At 42.2% G+C, this 20,741-nt stretch overlaps 1 protein-coding gene across 1 annotated transcript in view; it reads left to right on the forward strand.

Moving 5' to 3' along the window:
• Window positions 1-20,741, forward strand: part of DRD2 (dopamine receptor D2) — a 531,813-nt gene that overhangs the window by 435,266 nt on the left and 75,806 nt on the right. Inside the window, exon 4 of the mRNA XM_056542337.1 lies at window positions 2,126-2,262. Within this exon, the coding sequence (XP_056398312.1) occupies window positions 2,126-2,262 (137 nt within the window). The remainder of the gene's footprint in view (window positions 1-2,125; window positions 2,263-20,741) is intronic.

Here is a 20,741-nt window from a genome sequence, read left to right on the forward strand (position 1 = left end):
CTATTTTCCTCAGCCTAGTGTCAAGGAGGTGGTGCTAAGCTTCTTAAGTGCCACAGCCTGGCACACCTCATCACCCTCTCCACTGAACACCTCCTTATTTGACATTCAGAGCCCTCTACATCAGTAAAGCAGATGCTTGGAGGAAATGGTGACCAAGAAGGGGTGGGATGTTGTGGAACTCCAAGCACACCTACTGATGAGCTGTTTGATAAATGGGGCAACACTTCAGTCTCTTGAACCACTAATACAAATAGTAATGCAAGGATGAGCTCAAGTAAACACTGAAAAGCCTGCAGCCCCTTTAAACAGCTGGTTGGCGGTGTGTGTGTGTGTGTGTGTGGAGGGGGGGGGGGTTGGATAGCTGCCAATTTAATATTGATGGCCAATTTTTGTAGGCTAGATAACTACTTTAATCTGTCTACTAGTTACAATAGTATAAATATAAGCATAAGAAGACCCATAGAGCTATATCTAAACATTAAAACTACAGTGGGGATCAAAAGTTTGGGCACCCCAGGTAAAAATTTGTATTAATGTGCATAAATTTGCCAAGGAAAGATGGAAAAGTCTCCATAAGGCATCCAATTACAGATTAGACATTCAGATAGTATGTCAACAAAAGTTAGATTTTCTTTCCATCATTTACACTTTCCAAATAACAGAGAACAAAAAATGGCATGTGCAAAAATTTGGGCACCCTGCAGAGTTAATATCTTGTACTGCCCCCTTTGGCATGTATCACAGCTTGTAAACGCTTTTTGTAGCCAGCCAAGAGTCTTTCAATTCTTGTTTGAGGTATCTTTGCCCATTCTTCCTTACAAAAGTCTTCCAGTTCTTTGAGATTTCTGGGCTGTCTGTCACGCACTGCTCTTTTAAGATCTATCCATAGATTTTCAAATATGTTGAGGTCAGGAAATTGTGAAGGCCATGGCAAAACCTTCAGTTTACGCATCTTGATGTAATCCCCCGTGGATTTCGAGGTGTGTTTTGGATCCATATCCATTTGTAGAAGCCATCCTCTCTTTAACTTCAACTTTTTCATAGATGGCATTAAGTAACCATTCAAAATTTGTTGAAATTTTATTGAATCCATTTCCCTTCTACTTGTGAGATGTTCCCTTTGCCACTGGCTGTAATACAACCCCAAAGCATGATTGATCCACCCCCATGCTTAACAGTTGGACAGAGGTTATTTTCATTAAATTATGCTCCCCTTCTTCTCCAAACCTACCTTTGCTCATTCCGGCCAAAAAGTTCAACTTAAACTCATCGGTCCACAGAACTTGTTTCCAAAATGCATCTGGCTTGTCTATATGTTCATTTGCAAAGTTCAAATGCTGATTTTTGTGGTGAGGACGTAGAAGAGGTTTTCTTCTGATGATTCTTTTATGAAGACCATATTTGTACAAGTATCTCTTTATAGTGGAATAGTGCACCACAACTCCAGTGTCTGCCAGATCTTTCTGGAGGCATTGTGCAGTCAAACGTGGGTTTTGAATTGTTTTTCTCTCAATCCTGCGACCTGTTCTTTCTGATATGTTTCTTGGTCTTCCAGATCTTGCTTTAACTTCCACCGTTCCTGATGACTGCCATTTCTTAATTACATTCTGAACAGAGAATAATGACATCTGAAAAAGTCTGGGTCTTCCCAGATGATGATTGAGAACAATCCATGACACCTGCAGGTCTCAGCTCATGCTATAAATTCTGCAGGGTGCCCAAACTTTTGCAGACTCCATTTTTTTGATTTCTGTTATTTTGAAAGTGTAAATGATGGAAGTAAAATCAAACTTTTTTTGACATATTATAAGAATGTCTAATCTATAATTTGATCCCTTTTGGAGATGTTTCCATCTTTCTTTGGCTTCTTTATGCACATTAATACAAATTATTAATACAAATTTTTACCTGGGGTGCCCAAACTTTTGATCCCCACTGTACTTGTCTGCAAGCATATAAATCAGAAAATGCATAAAAAAGTAATACAACATGCAAAAGTTTGCTAGAATATGGTGGGTGTTTTTTTTTATATGTATTATCCATAGAACTTGCATGACAGTGCCTTGAAAATATGTGATTACTGTATCTGGACTGTATATATGTATATAATGTGTTCTTGTTTTAGGTATACAGCAGTGGCAATGCCGATGCTCTACAACACACGCTACAGCTCCAAGCGCAGAGTGACTGTCATGATCACAGTAGTTTGGGTCTTATCCTTTGCAATCTCTTGTCCACTTCTCTTTGGACTAAATAACACTGGTAAGTATAGAAAATAAAAAATAAATAAAATGCCTGTTTATTACAGAGGAAATTAATGAGCTCTGGAGAAAACATGTATCCCCAACAGAATGGATTGGCAATAAATGCTAAATAAGTAGTGATCTCCCACTGATCACAAGGGCTTGACTGTTGAAATGGAGTGGTAGAGTAGAAAGGTGGTAATTTATTGGGCTAGAATCCTCTTATAGAGGGGTTGCTGCATCAAGACTATCCGTATACATACCAGCATTCATATGCCCTCCCTGTTTCAAAGCAAAGATTAAAATAATTGCTTGTAATATATAGTTTTCTTCCAAACAAGAAATAAACAAGCTCGTATTGGAGATACTAGTTGTAAACATTGTCATCACTGATATCTGTACAAACAATACCCTCAGAAAAAGATTATGAGAATGTCACTCTTGTCTGCCATTTACACTATTTCAAGCCTTCCAAACAGTTGATCGATTTATACTAATCCTAGTGTCCAAATGTTCTCATCTGTAGAAGCCCTGCAATGATCTATAAATAACAAGGTGTGTAAATATCAATCTAGAGACTGTGACGTGTTACTGCGGTACTGTGCAGAACTTAAGCATAAACCTTCCAGGTAGATATTATAGCATTAGGAAAGAGTACCTTACTAGAATATGAAATATGTTTAACCCTTTAAGTCATTTTTCCCAAAAATCTTTGGCAAAACAAAAAAAAAAAGAAAAAAAAATCATTGTGGGACAAAATTGAAGAAAAAACATCATTTTGTAACTATTAGGGGCTTCCGTTTCTACGCAGCACATTTTTTCGGTAAAAATGACACCTTCTCTTTATTCTGTAGGTCCATACGATTAAAATGATACCCTACTTATATAGGTTTGATTTTGAAGTACTTCTGGAAAAAAATCATAACTACATGCACAAAAATGAATACATTTAAAATTGTCATTTCTGACCCCTATAACTTTTTTATTTTTCCCCATACAGGGTGGTATGAGGGCTTATTTTTTGTGCCATGATCTGATGTTTTTTGTGGTACCATTTTTGTATTGATCAGACTTTTTGATCGCTTTTTATTCATTTCTTCATGATTTTAAAAGTGACAAAAAATACACAATTTTTGACTTCAGAATTTTATGACCTAGTGATTTAAATGGGCACTCTCATTAAAAAATGTTTTGTTATTGCACTCCTTATGGTAAATAAAAAATAAATTCTAATATACTTTGTTTAAAAAAATGAATTTTTCTATGTTTTATTTGTGCTTAAAAAAGCTCAAGAGCACATTCCCCCCCCCCCCCCCCACCATCTTATACACAGACTTAGGACAAAAGCCCAAACACAGGAAGTGCAGCCTGGAGTGCTGTGGGGGTGGGGGGGGGGGGTCCAACCAACAGCATATGGCAGTTAAGTGTGAGAGGAGCTATGATTGGATGAGGCAGGACACCCCCCCCCCCCCCTCAGCACTCCAGGCTGCACTTCCTGTGTTTGGGCTTTGGTCCAAAGTCTGTGTATGAGATGGGGGAAAATGTGGTCTTGAGCTTTTTTTAAGCACAAATAAAACATAGAAAACTTCATTTTTTTTTAAACAAAGTATATTAGAAATATTTTTTATTTACCATAAGGAGTGCGATAGCAAAACTTTGTTTTAATGAGAGTTACCCTTTAACCCCTTAAGGACATAGGGCGTATCCATACTCCCCCGTTTCCAAGTCCTTAAGGACCGAGGGCGTATGGATACGCCCTGAGCATTTCCGGCCCCCGCCGCTAGCCGGAGGGGAGCCGGGGCCAGATGCCTGCTGAAATCGTTCAGCAGGCATCCCGGCATATCGCCCAGGGGGGTCATTATGTCCCCCCATGTCGGCGATTGCCGCAAATCGCTGGACAATTCAGTCCAGCGATCTGCGGCGGATTCCGGGTCAATCGGGTCTCCAGTGACCCGATGACCCGGAATTACTGGCTGATCGGGGCCGTCAGAGACGGCCCCGAACAGCCAGAGCCAGCAGGGGTGAGGTGGCACTGGTGCCACCTCACGATCGCTCTGATTCGTCGGCCGGATTCCCGGCCGAACAATCAGGGCGCCTGCTGCGGATGTCACTCCCGCAACCCACTTCACCCCTCTTCCGGAGGACATGAGCGGGTGCGGGCAGAATACCGCGGGTGCTGGGGACCCCGATCCCTGGCGTCCCTGTTGGGATCGGGGCCCCAGGAGCGACGGCGGCGGCGGGACTGACCTGTTCCCTGAGCAGCAGGAGGAGGTGAGTGACAGCCTCCTGCTGTTGCTTAGCAACAGCTCCCAGCATGCAAAAAGGGCATGCTGGGAGCTGTAGTTATGCAACAGCAGGAGGCAGACCACCACAACTCCTAGCATGCCCTTATGGGCATGCTGGGACTTGTAGTTTTGCAACAGCTGGAGGCACATTCTTTCTATGGAAAAGTGTACCTTCAGCTGTTGTATAACTACAACTCCCAGCTTGCACAATCAGCTAAAGTGCATGCTGGGAGTTGTAGTGGTGCATCTGGTGGTTGCATAACTACAACTCCCAGCATGCCCGTTGGCTGTCGGTGACTGCTGAGAGTTGTAGTTTTGCAACAGCTGAAGGCACACTGAGTTAAGTAGCAAACCAGTGTGTCTCCAGCTGTTGCATAACTACAATCCCCAGCATCCCCAGCCAATGTAGTATTCCTCCGGCTGTTGCATAACTACAAGACCCAGCATGCCCTTCCGCTCTCCGTACATGCTGGGGGTTGTAGCTTTTGCAACAGCTGAAGGTACACTGGTTGCAAAACACTGAGTTTGTTACCAAACTCGGTGTTTCACAACCTGTGTGTCTCCAGCTGTTGCAAAACTACAACTCCCAACATACACTGATAGACCGTACATTCTGGGAGTTGTAGTTTTGCAACAGCTAGATGTTTCTCCCCCCCCCCCCAATGTGAACGTACAGGGTACACTCACATGGGCGGAGGATTACAGTAAGTATCTGGCTGCAAGTTTGAGCTGCGGCAAATTTTCTGCCGCTGCTCAAACTGCCAGTGAGAAACTACTGTGAACCCCCGCCCGTGTGACTGTACCCTAAAAACACTACACTACACTAACACGAAAAATAAAATAAAAAGTAAAAAACACTACACATACACATACCCCTACACAGCCCCCCTCCCCAATAAAAATGAAAAACGTCTGGTACGTCACTGTTTCCAAAACGGAGCCTCCAGCAGTTGCAAAACTACAACTCCCAGCATGCACTGATAGACCGTACATGCTGGGAGTTGTAGTTTTGCAACAGCTGGATGTCCCCCCCCCCCCCCCAATGTGAACGTACAGGGTACACTCACATGGGCGGAGGATAACAGTAAGTATCCGTCTGCAAGTTTGAGCTGCGGCAAATTTTCTGCTGCAGCTCAAGCTGCCAGCGACAAACTACTGTGAACCCCCGCCCGTGCGACTGTACCCTAAAAACACTACACTACCACACAATAAAATAAAAAGTAAAAAACACTACATATACACAAAACCCTACACAGCCCCCCTCCCCAATAAAAAGGACAAACGTCTGGTACGCCACTGTTTCCAGAACGGAGCCTCCAGCTGTTGCAAAACAACTACTCCCAGTATTGCCAGATAGCCACTGACTGTCTAGGCATGCTGGGAGTTTTACAACAGCTGGAGGCCCCCTGTTTGGGAATCACTGGCGTAGAATACCCCTATGTTCACCCCTATGCAAGTACCTAATTTAGGCCTCAAATGCGCATGGCGCTCTCACTTTGGAGCCCTGTCGTATTTCAAGGCAACAGTTTAGGGCCACATATGGGATATCGCCGTACTCGGGAGAAATTGGGCTTCAAATTTTGGGGGGTATTTTCTGCTATTACCCTTTTTAAAAATGTAAAATTTTTTGGAAAACAAGCATTTTAGGTCAAAAAAAAAATTTCACATATGCAAAAGTCGTGAAACACCTGTAGGGTATTTAGGTTCACATTACCCCTTGTTACGGTATTTAGGTTCACATTACCCCTTGTTACGTTCCCCGAGGGGTCTAGTTTCCAAAATGGTATGCCATGTTTGTTTTTTTTTTTGCTGTCCTGGCACCATAGGGGCTTCCTAAATGCGGCATGCCCCCAGAGCAAAATTTGCTTTCAAAAAGCCAAATGTGACTCCTTCTCTTCTGAGACCTGTAGTGCTCCAGCAGAGAACTTTTCACCCCCATATGGGGTGTTTTCTGAATCGGGAGAAATTGGGCTTCAGATTTTGGGGGGTATTTTATGTTATTACCCTTTTTAAAAATGTAAAAATTTTGGGAAACCAAGCATATTAGGTAAAAAAAAAAATTTTTTTTTTACATATGCAAAAGTCGTGAAACACCTGTAGGGTATTAAGGTTCACATTACCCCTTGTTACGTTCCCCGAGGGGTCTAGTTTCCAAAATGGTATGACATGTGTTTTTTTTTTGCTGTTCTGGCACCATAGGGGCTTCCTAAATGCGGCATGCCCCCAGAGCAAAATTTGCTTTCAAAAAGCCAAATGTGACTCCTTCTCTTCTGAGACCTGTAGTGCGCCAGCAGAGCAATTTTCACCCCCATATGGGGTGTTTTCTGAATCGGGAGAAATTGGGTTTAAAATTTTGGGGGGTATTTTCTGCTATTACCCTTTTTAAAAATGTTAAATTTTTGGGAAACCAAGCATTTTAGGTAAAAAAAATATTTTTTTTTACATATGCAAAAGTCGTGAAACACCTGTAGGGTATTAAGGTTCACTTTATCCCTTGTTACGTTCCCTGAGGGGTCTAGTTTCCAAAATGGTATGCCATGTTTTTTTTTTGCTGTTCTGGCACCATAGGGGCTTCCTAAAGCTGACATGCCCCCCAAAAACCATTTGTCACTCCTTCCCTTCTGAGCCCTCTACTGCGCCCGCCGAACAATTAACATAGACATATGAGGTATGTGCTTACTCGAGAGAAATTGGGTTTCAAATACAAGTAAAAATTTTCTCCTTTTTACCCCTTGCAAAAATTCAAAAATTGGGTCTACAAGAACATGCGAATGTAAAAAATGAAGATTTTGAATTTTCTCCTTCACTTTGCTGCTATTTCTGTGAAACACCTAAAGGGTTAATACACTTACTGAATGTCATTTGGAATACTTTGGGGGGTGTAGTTTTTATAATGGGGTCTTTTATGGGGTATTTCTAATATGAAGACCCTTCAAATCCACTTCAAACCTGAACTGGTCCATGAAAAATAGCGAGTTTGAAAATTTTGTGAAAAATTTCAAAATTGCTGCTGAACTTTGAAGCCCTCTGGTGTCTTCCAAAAGTAAAAACTCATAAATTTTATGATGCAAACATAAAGTAGACATATTGTATATGTGAACCAAAAGTTTATTTTGAATATCCATTTTCCTTACAAGCAGAGAGCTTCAAAGTTAGAAAAATGCAAAATTTTCATTTTTTTTCATCAAATTTGGGGATTTTTCACCAAGAAAGGATGCAAGTTACCATAAAATTTTAACACTAAGTTAAAGTAGAATATGTCACGAAAAAACAATCTCGGAATCAGATTGATAACTAAAAGCATTCCAGAGTTATTAATGTTTAAAGTGACAGTGGTCAGAATTGCAAAAAATGCTCTGGTCCTAAAGGTGAAAAAGGGCTCGGTCCTTAAGGGGTTAATTATTGATACATTTTCATAGGTCAGACATTTACGCATGCGGCAATAGCACATATGTTTATTTTTATTATGGTTACAAATTTTATATGGAATTTGGGAAAAGGGGGGTGATATAAACTTTTAATAAGGAAGGGGTTAATGGGTGTTTTTTAAAACTTTTTTTTTTTTTAACTTTATTTAGGATTTTCAAGATAATACAGACAAGCCTCCAAAAGGAGGCCAACAAAAAAGATAAACAAAACAAAGTAAATTAGTCCCAGAGCATGCTAAAAAGTAGTACATGATACGGGAACAACATTTAAAGACATCAGTCGTAAACCCTAACACACGACACCACCAAACAGACGGAGTGGGAGTTAAATGGCAGCAGAAAGCGGAGACCCAGCCCTTATCTCTAATGGCAGGTAATCAATCGCTGCCAACCAGCGTTGTACTAGTTCCAGGCGATTCCTACCCCCATTTCTCTTAGCTATCATACATTCTAGGGTGAAATTATGATGGACCACAGCCAGCGTGGCAGGGAGACTCGGCACCCCAGTAGATTTCCAATTGCGGGCAATAGCTGTTCGGAACACTATCAGTACATGGAACAATATAAATATCGAGCCCATAGGCAGGTGGTCAAGAGTCAAGAATAGCAACGCCACCTCCGGACCCCAAGGGAATGGGCAATCAAGCAATCCATCTAATAACTTTTTGAGGTCAGTCCAGAGGGGACACATTTTTTCCAGATATGTAGGAGGGTGCCAGGTTCCCTCAGGCACCTCCAGCACACCGGAGAAGCCGAGGGATATATTCTAGATAGGCGCACAGGGGTGTAGTACCACCTGTAGAGTAGTTTTCTGGAAGCCTTAAGATGATTAGCACACCTCGAGTGTCTCCTAGGCAAGTCGAACACAAAGTTCTACTGCTCGTCAGTGTAGGTAAGTGCCAAGTCTCCCTCCCAGCGATCCTGAAATAGATAACGCCTCTGAGCGGGGAGGCCCAATAGCGCAGAGTAGGATATAGAAATACCTCTAGTTGTATTTCCCTCAGATAAAAAGTAAGTTTCATAAGAGGTGCGGGGTACAGCAACAGGCCATGAAAGAGAGTGTAGGAAGTGCCTGAGGCGCAAGTACTTATAGAAGTCCTTGCTAGAAATGTGGAAGGAGGACACAATGTCTCCAAAGGGTTGAAGACCCTCTATGTCCCCCACCCTTAGTATACCAGCCGAAATCCAGGATCGGAAATCAATGTCCATCAAATGTTCGCTAACAGCCCCCATCGGGATATCAGTTTTTTAAAACTTTACATTCAACTTTAGGGGGCTTTTAGGAGGAATCATTAGATTCCTCATACAGATCAATGTGGTTTCATAGAACCACATTGATCTGTGAGCTCTGCGCTCGATTGGTAAGGCCTGGTCCTGCCAGGTGTTATCATTCTCAGTGCAGCCGCCAGCACAGGAGGAGAGATAAGCCCTCTGGCTACCTCAGCAGTGGATTGCCCCCCACAATCTCACTGTGGGGGGGGTGATCCACCCCACTGGACCACCAGGGATGGTTTAAATGTCCCATTAGACGCCACTGTCAAAGTTAATAACCGGCCGCGGCAATCACCGCATGTCGGCTATTAATGCCGGCCCCCAGCTACAGGAATCAGCTAGGGGCCAGCCGGTATGACGCTGGCTCGATTGGGAGCCAGCTCCATACAACAGTTGCCGTCGTCCTTAGAAGGCAACCGGTTAAAGTGTCCCTGTCATTTAAAAGTTATGATCAATTGTGGTCTTAGTACTGAGTCCCCCATTGATCATTATAATGAGTGAAGAGAAGCAGGTGATAGCACACTTCGCTCCCAGGCTTGCAGCAATCTATGTCCAGCTTAACTAGGTGACCAATTCTAAGTCTATGGGACAGTCCAGGAAAGACTGATGCTCCTGACTACTTGGATTCCAGGTGGCATGTCCCCTTTTAATGAAAGACATATTGTCATTTTGGCTCTTAGAATACTGTGCAGATTCTTAAAGGCATATGGCAGGTAAAGAGTAAAAATCCATTTAACCCCTTAACCCCTTTAAGGACGCAGGACGTAAATGTACGTCCTGGTGAGGTGGTACTTAACGCACCAGGACGTACATTTACGTCCTAAGCATAACCGCGGGCATCGGAGCGATGCCCGTGTCATGCGCGGCTGATCCCGGCTGCTGATCGCAGCCAGGGACCCGCCGGCAATGGCCGACGCCCGCGATCTCGCGGGCGTCCGCCATTAACCCCTCAGGTGCCGGGATCAATACAGATCCCGGCATCTGCGGCAGTTCGCGATTAAAATGAACGATCGGATCGCCCGCAGCGCTGCTGCGGGGATCCGATCATTCATAACGCCGCATGGAGGTCCCCTCTCCTTCCTCCGTGCGGCTCCCGGCGTCTCCTGCTCTGGTCTGTGATCGAGCAGACCAGAGCAGGAGATGACCGATAATACTGATCTGTTCTATGTCCTATACATAGAACAGATCAGTATTAGCAATCATGGTATTGCTATGAATAGTCCCCTATGGGGACTATTCAAGTGTAAAAAAAAATGTAAAAAAATGTAAAAGTAAAAGTAAAAAAAAAGTGAAAAATCCCCTCCCCCAATAAAAAAGTAAAACGTCCGTTTTTTCCTATTTTACCCCCAAAAAGCGTAAAAAACATTTTTTATAGACATATTTGGTATCGCTGCGTGCGTAAATGTCCAAACTATTAAAATAAAATGTTAATGATCCCGTACGGTGAACGGCGTGAACGAAAAAAAATTTAAAAAGTCCAAAATTCCTACTTTTTTAATACATTTTATTAAAAAAAATTATAAAAAATGTATTAAAAGTTTTTTATATACAAATGTGGTATCAAAAAAAAGTACAGATCATGGCGCAAAAAATGAGCCCCCATACCGCCGCTTATACGGAAAAATAAAAAAGTTATAGGTCATCAAAATAAAGGGATTATAAACGTACTAATTTGGTTAAAAAGTTTGTGATTTTTTTTAAGCGCAACAATAATAGAAAAGTATGTAATAATGGGTATCATTTTAATCGTATTGACCCTCAGAATAAAGAACACATGTCATTTTTACCAGAAATTGTACGGCGTGAAAACAAAACCTTCCAAAATTAGCAAAATTGCCTTTTTCGTTTTAATTTCCCCACAAAAATTGTGTTTTTTGGTTGCGCCATACATTTTATGATATAATGAGTGATGTCATTACAAAGGACAACTGGTCGCACAAAAAACAAGCCCTCATACTAGTCTGTGGATGAAAATATAAAAGAGTTATGATTTTTAGAAGGCGAGGAGGAAAAAATGAAAACGTCAAAATTAAATTGTCTGAGTCCTTAAGGCCAAAATGGGCTGAGTCCTTAAGGGGTTAAAGGGGTATTCCAGGAATAAAAAAACTTTTTTTTATATATCAACTGGCTGCAGAAAATTAAACAGATTTGTAAATTACTTCTATTAAAAAACCTTTCTCCTTCCGGTAGTTATCAGCTTCTGAAGTTGAGTTGTTATTTTCATTCTGACAACAGTGCTCTCTGCTGACACCTCTGCTTGTCTCAGGAACTAATAAGACCTAAAGGTGTGCAGAAACGCACACCTGAATAAAATATGTGATAACCCCAAATGTAAATAGGTAAAAAATTAGATAAAAATGCAGGTATAATACACTAAAAAGTCATGGTTAAAAATATTCTTTATTGCACATAAGATATAATATACACAGAATTAATTCATGTGGGCATAAAAAAGGATAACTATCGTGAGATTATTTTAAAAAATGTACAAAAAAAGGGGGGGGGTACAGGGATATAGAGTCCTGTATAGTAAAATATATAATAATACCACATACAATGTAAACGCATAGAGCCTAAGATGCTGGTGCAAGGAAAAGGAGATAATAATGCTAAGAATTCATATCACTGGTACAGGGGAAAAAACCCTGTAATAAAGTGCAAAATTATGGCAAAACTGCATAGTGGGTGCAAAATAGGCAAAAGAGGATGACAAAATATAAAAATAAAAGTACAGCACAAAATGTAATAAACGATTGATGTGTGCAAAAATACACAAAGTGAAGCTGTGAGTCACAAGTGAATAAAACATGCATATAGCAACAAACAAGAGAAAAGGGGAGGGTGGAGGTTAACCAGTGCAATAGCAGCAATGATGATAAGGAATATCTAAAAAAAACAGCGGAAAAAATAGGCTCAATATGGCGCATACAGGACTCACCCACGCCCCACCACCACTACACCGACGCGTTTCGCCTAGAGCAGCTTTGTCCAGGAGTGGAGGGGACTAGGATGGCCATGGTATATATCAGGGAGCTGTGCCAATAGGGAAACAGGAGACGCACCTGATAGAGATAAAGTCCATTTGAGTGTGGGCATCACTCGCGTCGCCCGCGATCCCGAAAACTGGATATCGCGAGAGACGCGAGTGAGAGGTCACAATGCGGCCAATGGGAAAGGGGTGTAAAGTAGCTACAGGAAGATGGTCAACAGTGAAGTATGGTCGACAGTGAAGTCGACCATCTTCCTGTAACCGCTTTACACCCCTTTCCCATTGGCCGCATTGTGACCTCTCACTCGCGTTTCTCGCGATATCCCGTCGACGCGAGTGATGCATCACATGCGCCCACACTCACCTGGACTTCATCTCTCTCAGGTGCGTCTCCTGTTTCCCTATTGGCACAGCTCCCTGATATATACCATGGCCATCCTAGTCCCCTCCACTCCTAGACAAAGCCGCTCTAGGCGAAACGCGTCGGAGTAGTAGTGGTGGGGCGTGGGTGAGTCCTGTATGCGCCATATTGAGACTATTTTTTCTGCTGCTTTTAGATATTCCTTATCATCGTTGCTGCTATTGCACAGGTTAACCTCCACCCTCCCCCTTTCTTTTGTTTGTTGCTATATGCATGTTTTATTCACTTGTGACTCACAGCTTCACTTTGTGTATTTTTGCACACATCAATCGTTTATTACATTTTGTGCTGTACTTTTATTTTTATATTTTGTCATCCTCTTTTGCCTATTTTGCCCCCGCTATGCAGTTTTGCACATAATTTTGCACATTATTACGATTTTTTCCCCCCTGTACCAGTGATATGAATTCTTAGCATTATTATCTCCTTTTCCTTGCACCAGCATCTTAGGCTCTATGTGTTTACATTGTATGTGGTATTATTATATATTTTACTATACAGGACTCTATATCCCAGTAACCCCCCCCCCCTTTTTTTTGTACTTTTTTTTTTAATAATCTCAGGATAGTTATCCTTTTTTATGTCCACATGAATTAATTCTGTGTATATTATATCTTATGTGTAATAAAGAATATTTTTAACCATGACTTTTTAGTGTATTATACCTGCATTCTTATCTCATTTTTTACCTATTTACATTTGGGGTTACCACATATTTTAGTCAGGTGTGCGTTTCTGCACACCCTTAGGTCTTATTGCATTTTCGGTTCTTGTGAACCCCTCCTACCATTCTCTAAGTGAGCCAGGGATTAGGAAAGGTTTTTTCGGTGTGTGTTGTCTCAGGACCTGTCAGAATCATTAGAGGTTTGCTATGGGGATCTGTTCCTATTCTGGACAGTTCCTGAGACAAGCAGAGGTGTCAGCAGAGAGCCATGATGTGGTGACATCCACGGCTGCCTATTAATCCTTTAGATCACCGCTTTCCCAACTGGGGAAGGTGATCCTCTGTTGAGGTAGCCTGAGGGCTTCCCTCTCCACATGTGCTGGCTGTGGCTCTTCAATTAATAGTGCCTGTATTCAGCAGGCTCTATGACTTGAGCTCAGAACACACAGATCAATGCAGTTTAATGGAACTACAGGGTGGGCCATTTATATGGATGCACCTTAATAAAATGGGAATGGTTGGTGATATTAACTTCCTGTTTGTGGCACATTAGAACATGTGAGGGGGGAAACTTTTCAAGATGGGTGGTGACCATGGCGGCCATTGTGAAGTCGGCTATTTTGAATCCAAATAGGAAGAGGGACATGTGACACATTAAACTTATTGGGAATTTCACAAGAAAAACAATGTTGTGCTTGGTTTTAACGTAACTTTATTCTTTCATGAGCTATTTACAAGTTTTTGACCACTTAGAAAATGTGTTCAATGTGCTGCCCATTGTGTTGGATTGTCAATGCAACCCTCTTCTCACACTCTTCACACACTGATAGCAACACCGCAGGAGAAATGCTAGCACAGGCTCCCAGTATCCGTAGTTTCGGGTGCTGCAGAATGGGCAAAACAAAAATTGGAACAGGACCCTCGGTTTACTCAGAAGATTTTGTTCAGTGATGAGGCAAACTTATGTGAATGGTGAAGTTTACAAACAAAACCACCACTATTGGTCTGATACTAACCCACATTGGATAGATCCCTCCAAGACTGTTGGAACACAAAAATATATGGTATGGTGTGGTATATGGGGTACAAAGATAGTGGGGCCATTCTTCATCAATGGAAACCGCAAGGCCACTAGATATGCGAAATTGCTACATGATGATGTGTTTCCCTCTTTATGCACTGAAGCTGGCACGTTCCCTGAGTTTTTCCAGCAACATGGTGAAACACCACATTATGGGTGTCAGGTCCGAGCATTCCTAGATGAACAGTTTCTTGGAAAGTGAATTGGTCCTCGTGGGCCAATTGAATGGCCTCCAAGGTCTCCCGATCTGACCCCCTTAGACTTTTATCTTTGGGGTCATCTGAAGGCAATTGTCTATGCTGTGAAGATTACGAGATGTGCAGCACCTGAAACTATGGATACTGGAAGCCTGTGCTAGCATTTCTCCTGCGGTGTTGCTATCAGTGTGTGAAGAGTGGGAGAAGAGGGTTCCATTGACAATCCAACACAATGGGCAGCACATTGAACACATTTTATAAGTTGTCAGAAACTTGTAAATAACTCATGAAAGAATAAAGTTACGTTAAAACCAAGCACATCATTGTTTTTCTTGTGAAATTCCCAATAAGTTTAATGTGTCACATGACCCTCTTCCTATTGAAAAAACAAAAGTTGGATTCAAAATGTCCGCCATGGTCACCACCCTTCTTGAAAAGTTACCCCCCTCACATATACTAATGTGCTACAAACCGGAAGTTAATATCACCAACCATTCACATTTTATTAAGGTGTATCCATAAAAATGACCCACCCTGTACATTGATCTGCATGAAGAATCTTATAATTCCTCCTAAAAGTCCCTAAGTAGACCAATAAAGTGATATATATATCAAGTTTAACAAACATACATTAACTCCTTCCATATTAAAAGTTTAAATCACTCACCTTTTCCCATTTTCTATACAAAAATATGTAATCATAAAAAAAACATAACCATATAATTGGCATAGTCGCGGGCATAATTGTTTGATTTATTTTAATATATCATTATTTATCCCGTCTGGTGAATGGCATAAACAATAAAATAAATGTTTTTTTTTTCTTTTATTACAACATATCCTAGAAAAAATTAAGTAAAAAACGATGATCAATATTAACCCCTTAAGGACGGCGGGCGTATCCATAGTCCTTAAGGACTGAGGGCGTATGGGTACTCCCTTGGGAATTCCGGTCCCCACCGCTAGCCAGTCGGGGACTGGACCGGGATGCCTGCTGAAATCATTCAGCAGGCATCCCGGCACATCACCCAGGGGGGGGCCTGAGATGTTGGCAAATCGCAAGTCAATTCAGATCTGCGATCTGCGGTGATTCTGGGTCATACGAGTCTCCGGTGACCAGTGACCCAGACACCCACGATCCCCCTGAAGGGATAGGAGTGAGGTGGCAGGGGTGCCACCCCTCCTATCCCTGCTATTGGTTGGTCAGAAGCAACCGACCAATAGCAGATCGGGGGCAGGGGGGGTTAAAGTTTGGTTCCCCCACTCTGCCCACCGACTGATGTTTGCCCCCCCCCCATGTGAATGTACAGGGTACATTCACACGGGTGGGTTTAAAGTGAGTTTCCTGCTTCAAGTTTGAGCTGCGGCAAATTTACCTATGCAGCTCAAACTCCTTTTACACCTTATGGAAAGGAAAAGTTGGGGTCTACACCAGCCTGTTACTATAAAAAAAAAAAAAAATTTACACTAACATGCTGGTGTTGCCCCATACTTTTTATTTAAAGGAAAAAAAGCCCCTCCCCATAAACAATTTGCGGACGCACAACAAGGCTCAGGAGGTAGAGCACACTATGTACATTTGAGGCCTAAATTAGTGATTTGCACAGGGGTGGCTGATTTTACAGAGGTTCTGACATAAACTCAAAAAATAAATACGTGTGACCCCATTTTGGAAATTACACCCCACACAGAACATAACAAGGGGTATAGTGAGCCTTAACACCCCACAGGTGTTTGACGAATTTTCGTTAAAGTTTGATGGGAAAATTAACTAATTTTAACTAAAATGCTGGTTTTACCCTAAATTTTTCATTCTCACAAAGGAAAATAGGGGAAAAAAAGCCCACACAATTTGTAACCCCATTTCTTCTCAGTAAGAGCTTTTGGAGAGAGAATGTGTCTGGAATTGAATGTCATGTGCATTTACAAAGCCCCCATGGTGCCAGAATGGACCCTCCACATGTGACCCCATTTTGGAAATAACACCCCTCACGGAATGTAATAAGGGGTACAGTGAGCATTTACACCCCACAGGTGTCTGACAGATTTTTCATTTACACAGCCCACTGTTCCAAAGATCTGTCAAACGCTAGTGGGGTGTAAATGCTCACTGTACCCCTTATTAAATTCTGTGAGGGGTGTAGTTTCCAAAATGTGGTCACATGTTGGGGGGGGGGGGGGGGTCAACTGGTCTGGCACCATGATGGGCTTTGTAAATGCACATGGCCCCTGACTTCCATTCAAAACAAATTCTCTCTCAAAAAGCCCAATGGCGCTCCTTCTCTTCTGAGCATTGTAGTGCAGTAGCAAAGCACTTGACATGCTAAATGCAACATGCCCCCCAAAAACCATTTCAGCAAAATTCCCTCTCCAAAATCCCATTGTCGCTCCTTCCCTTCTGAGCCCTCTAGTGCACCCAAGGAGAACTTTACATCCACATATGAGATATTTCCTTACTCGAGAGAAATGGGGTTATAAATTTTGGGAGGATTTCTCTCCTTTTACCCCTTGTAAAAATTGTGAGTGTAAAAACTGAAGATTTTGAATTTTCTCCTTCACTGTGCTGCTATTACTGTGAAACACCTTAAGGGTTAACAAACTTTCTGAATGTCATTTTGAATAATTTGAGGGGTGCAGTTTTTATAATGGGTCACTTATGGGGTATTTCTAATATGAAGGCCTTTTAAATCCACTTTAAAACTGAGCTGGTCCCTGAAAAATTCCGATTTTGAAATTTTCGTGGAAAATTGCTGCTGAACTTTGAAGCCCTCTAATGTCTTCCAAAAGTAAAAACATGTCAACTTCATGAGGCCAACATAAAGTAGATGTATTGTATTTGTGAATTAATATATAATTTATTTGAAATATCCATTTTCCTTTTAAGCAGAGAGCTTCAAATTTAGAAATATGCAAAATTTTCGAAATTTTCATGAAATTTGGGGATTTTTCACCAAGAAAGGATGCAAGTATCGACCAAAATTTACCACTTTGTTAAAGTAGACTATGTCACGAAAAAACATTCTCGGAATCAGAATAAACGGTAAAAGCATCCCAGAGTTATTAATGCATAAAGTGACAGTGGTCAGAACTGCAAAAAAGGGCTCAGTCCTTAAGGTGAAAATGGGCTCAATCCTTAAGGGGTTAAAATGGTACGGATGAAAATTATGGTACACAAACTGATCCCTCAAACAGCCCAGAATGTGAAGAAATAAACAGTTTGACCATATGGTGAAGGGGGCTTATTTAGAGATGAGCGAACTTACAGTAAATTCGATTTGTCACAAACTTCTCGGCTCGGCAGTTGATGCCTTATCCTGCATAAATTAGTTCAGCTTTCAGGTGCTCCGGTGGGCTGGAAAAGGTGGATATAGTCCTAGGAAAGAGTCTCCTAGGACTGTATCCACCTTTTCCAGCCCACGGGAGCACCTGAAAGCTGAACTCATTTATGCAGGACAAGTCATCAACTGCCGAGCCGAGAAGTTCGTGACAAATTGAATTTACTGTAAGTTCGCTCATCTCTAGGCTTATTAAAAAAAAATATATACCGTATTTATCGGGGTATACCACGCACCGGCCTATAACACGCACCCTCATTTTACCAAGGATATTTGGGTAAAAAAAGTTTTTTACCCAAATATCCATGGTAAAATGAGGGTGCGTGTGTGCGCGTGTATACCCCGATATACCCCCAGGAAAGGCAGGGGGAGAGAGGCCGTCGCTGCCCGCTTCTCTCCCCCTGCCTTTCCTGGGGTCTAGAGCGCTGCTGTCGGCCCTTCTCACCCCCTGGCTATCGGCGCCGCTGCCCGTTCTGTCCCCCTGACTATCGGTGCCGGCGCCGATAGCCAGGGGGAGAGAAGCGGTGCCGACAGCCAGGGGGAGAGAAGGGGCAGCGGCACCCATTGCCGGCGCCGCTGCCCCGTTGCCTCCCCCCATCCCCGGTGGCATAATTACCTGAGTCGGGTCCGCGCTGCTGCAGGCCTCCGGCGTGCGTCCCCGGCGTCGTTGCTATGCACTGAACGGCGCGGCGCATGACGTCAGTGCGCCGCGCCGTGCATAGCAACGACGCAGGGGATGCACGCCGGAGGCCTGCAGCAGTGCGGACCCGACTCAGGTAATTATGCCACCGGGGATGGGGGGAGGCAACGGGGCAGCGGCGCCGGCAATGGGTGCCGCTGCCCCTTCTCTCCCCCTGGCTGTCGGCGCCGCTTCTCTTCTCTTTTTCCATCTGGAACATATAAGCCTTTTTGTCAATATCTGATATCCGTTAAGGTAAAACTGAAAACCAGTTTACCAGCACTAAACAGAATACACAAGGGTAAAGTGAAAAAACGTATCTGCAGGATAGGGGATAAGTTTTAGATTGCGGGGGGTCCGAGCGCTGGGGCCCCGGTGATCTCCTGTACGGAGCCCCTCCATATATCTCTATGGGAGAGCTGAAGATAGACGAAAGGCTTTCCCATAGAGATATATGGAGGGGACGTGGCGGTCCCTGCTTGGGGGGGGGGGGGGGGGGGAGTAGAGGGCCTGTACAGGAGATTGCAGGGGGCCCCAGTGCCAGGACCCCATGCAATCTGAAAGTTATCCCCTATCCTGTGGATAGGCAACAAGTTTTTGTACATGATACATCACCTTTAAAGAGGCTATAATGAAGACATGGGTGGGACTTAACTGGGCTCTTGCCATGCTAGAGATCACCCACTGGGCACTTAGTCCTCATTTGCTTAACAGCAAAATGACATATTTCCTGGCTCAAAAGGACTATGGAGATTAAAAAGATTAAAAGGTATGCCTAGTGTCATGACAATGACTAGTTTTATCTATGGGCTTATTCACACCCCAGTTTTCCTGCTGACAGGTTCACTTTTGGAAGGCATACACATAAGAAGGTTATTGGTCTAATCCTCCCATAGCTCTCCATGAACAGGCATTCTATGGCTATATCTAACTGTGCATAATTATTTTAGTGTAGAGAGGAGAATAAGCTGCTGGGAACAAAAAAAATCCTTTTGGCAAAGACTTTTTACATAATAAATTAGTCATGTAATTTATTGATTTTTTTAAATGTTCTTTTCTTTCTGGGTTGACATTGAAATCCAAAAAAAAAATGAAAAGTATTCCTTTCTCAATAAGGTTGGGTCAGTAAAAATCTCTCCAAGCTTACAACCAACAGTGCTAAATTTGATCTTCTATTGAACTTTGCTCTGTGGTGTAGGATAAAAGTGGAAAAACTTGACAGAATGTCGAGAAACCTAGCAGCATGAGACATTATGAATAGATGACATTCTTTTAAAAAAAAAATAATAATAATCAACTTTTATTATTAAATATGTGGATGCCATAGACTTGCCGGTTAACTCAGCTGGCTATTCGGGATCACCGCGGTGAAATTGCGGCATCCTGAGCCACTGAGAGGACAGCGGGAGGCTCCTTACCTGCCTCCTCGCTGTCTGATCGGTGTTCTAGTGCGCTAAGCCTGCCATGCAGGCTGGAGCAGCAGAGTACCAATAACACTGATCAATGCTATGCTATGGCATAGCATTGATCAGTGTAAGCAATCTAATGATTGCATGTAATAGTCCCCTATGGGATCTAAACAATAGTGTAAAAAAAGTTAATAAATGTGATGTAACCGCTTCAGAAAAAAAAATGTAATCACCCCCCTTTTCCCATAAAAAAAAAAATATGCTAACAAAAATGCGCGTGTAAATGTCTGAACTATAAAAATATAATGTTAATTAAACAGCACAGTCAATGGTGTACACGTAAAAAGAATTCCAAATCCAAAATTGCGTACTTTTGGTTACTTTGTATACCCTAAAAAAAATATATAAAAAGCTCCCATCAAAACGTCCCATCAAGACAAAAATGGTATCGATAAAATTTCAAATTACGGCATGAAAAATTAGCCCTCATACATCCCTATCTACGGAAAAATTAAATTATAGGGGTCAGAAGATGACTATTTAAAACACTAATTTTGGTGCATGCAGTTATAGTTTTTTTAAAGTAGTGAAATAAAATAAAACCTATATAGATTATGTATCCTTTTAAACATATGGACCTACAAAATAAAGATATGGTGTCACTTTAACCGAAAAAGTGCACTGCGTAGAATCGGAAGCCCAAAAAAATTACAAAATAATTTTTTTTTTTTTCATTTT

This window comes from Hyla sarda, chromosome 10, assembly GCF_029499605.1.
Source record: "Hyla sarda isolate aHylSar1 chromosome 10, aHylSar1.hap1, whole genome shotgun sequence".
Lineage (NCBI taxonomy): Eukaryota > Metazoa > Chordata > Amphibia > Anura > Hylidae > Hyla > Hyla sarda.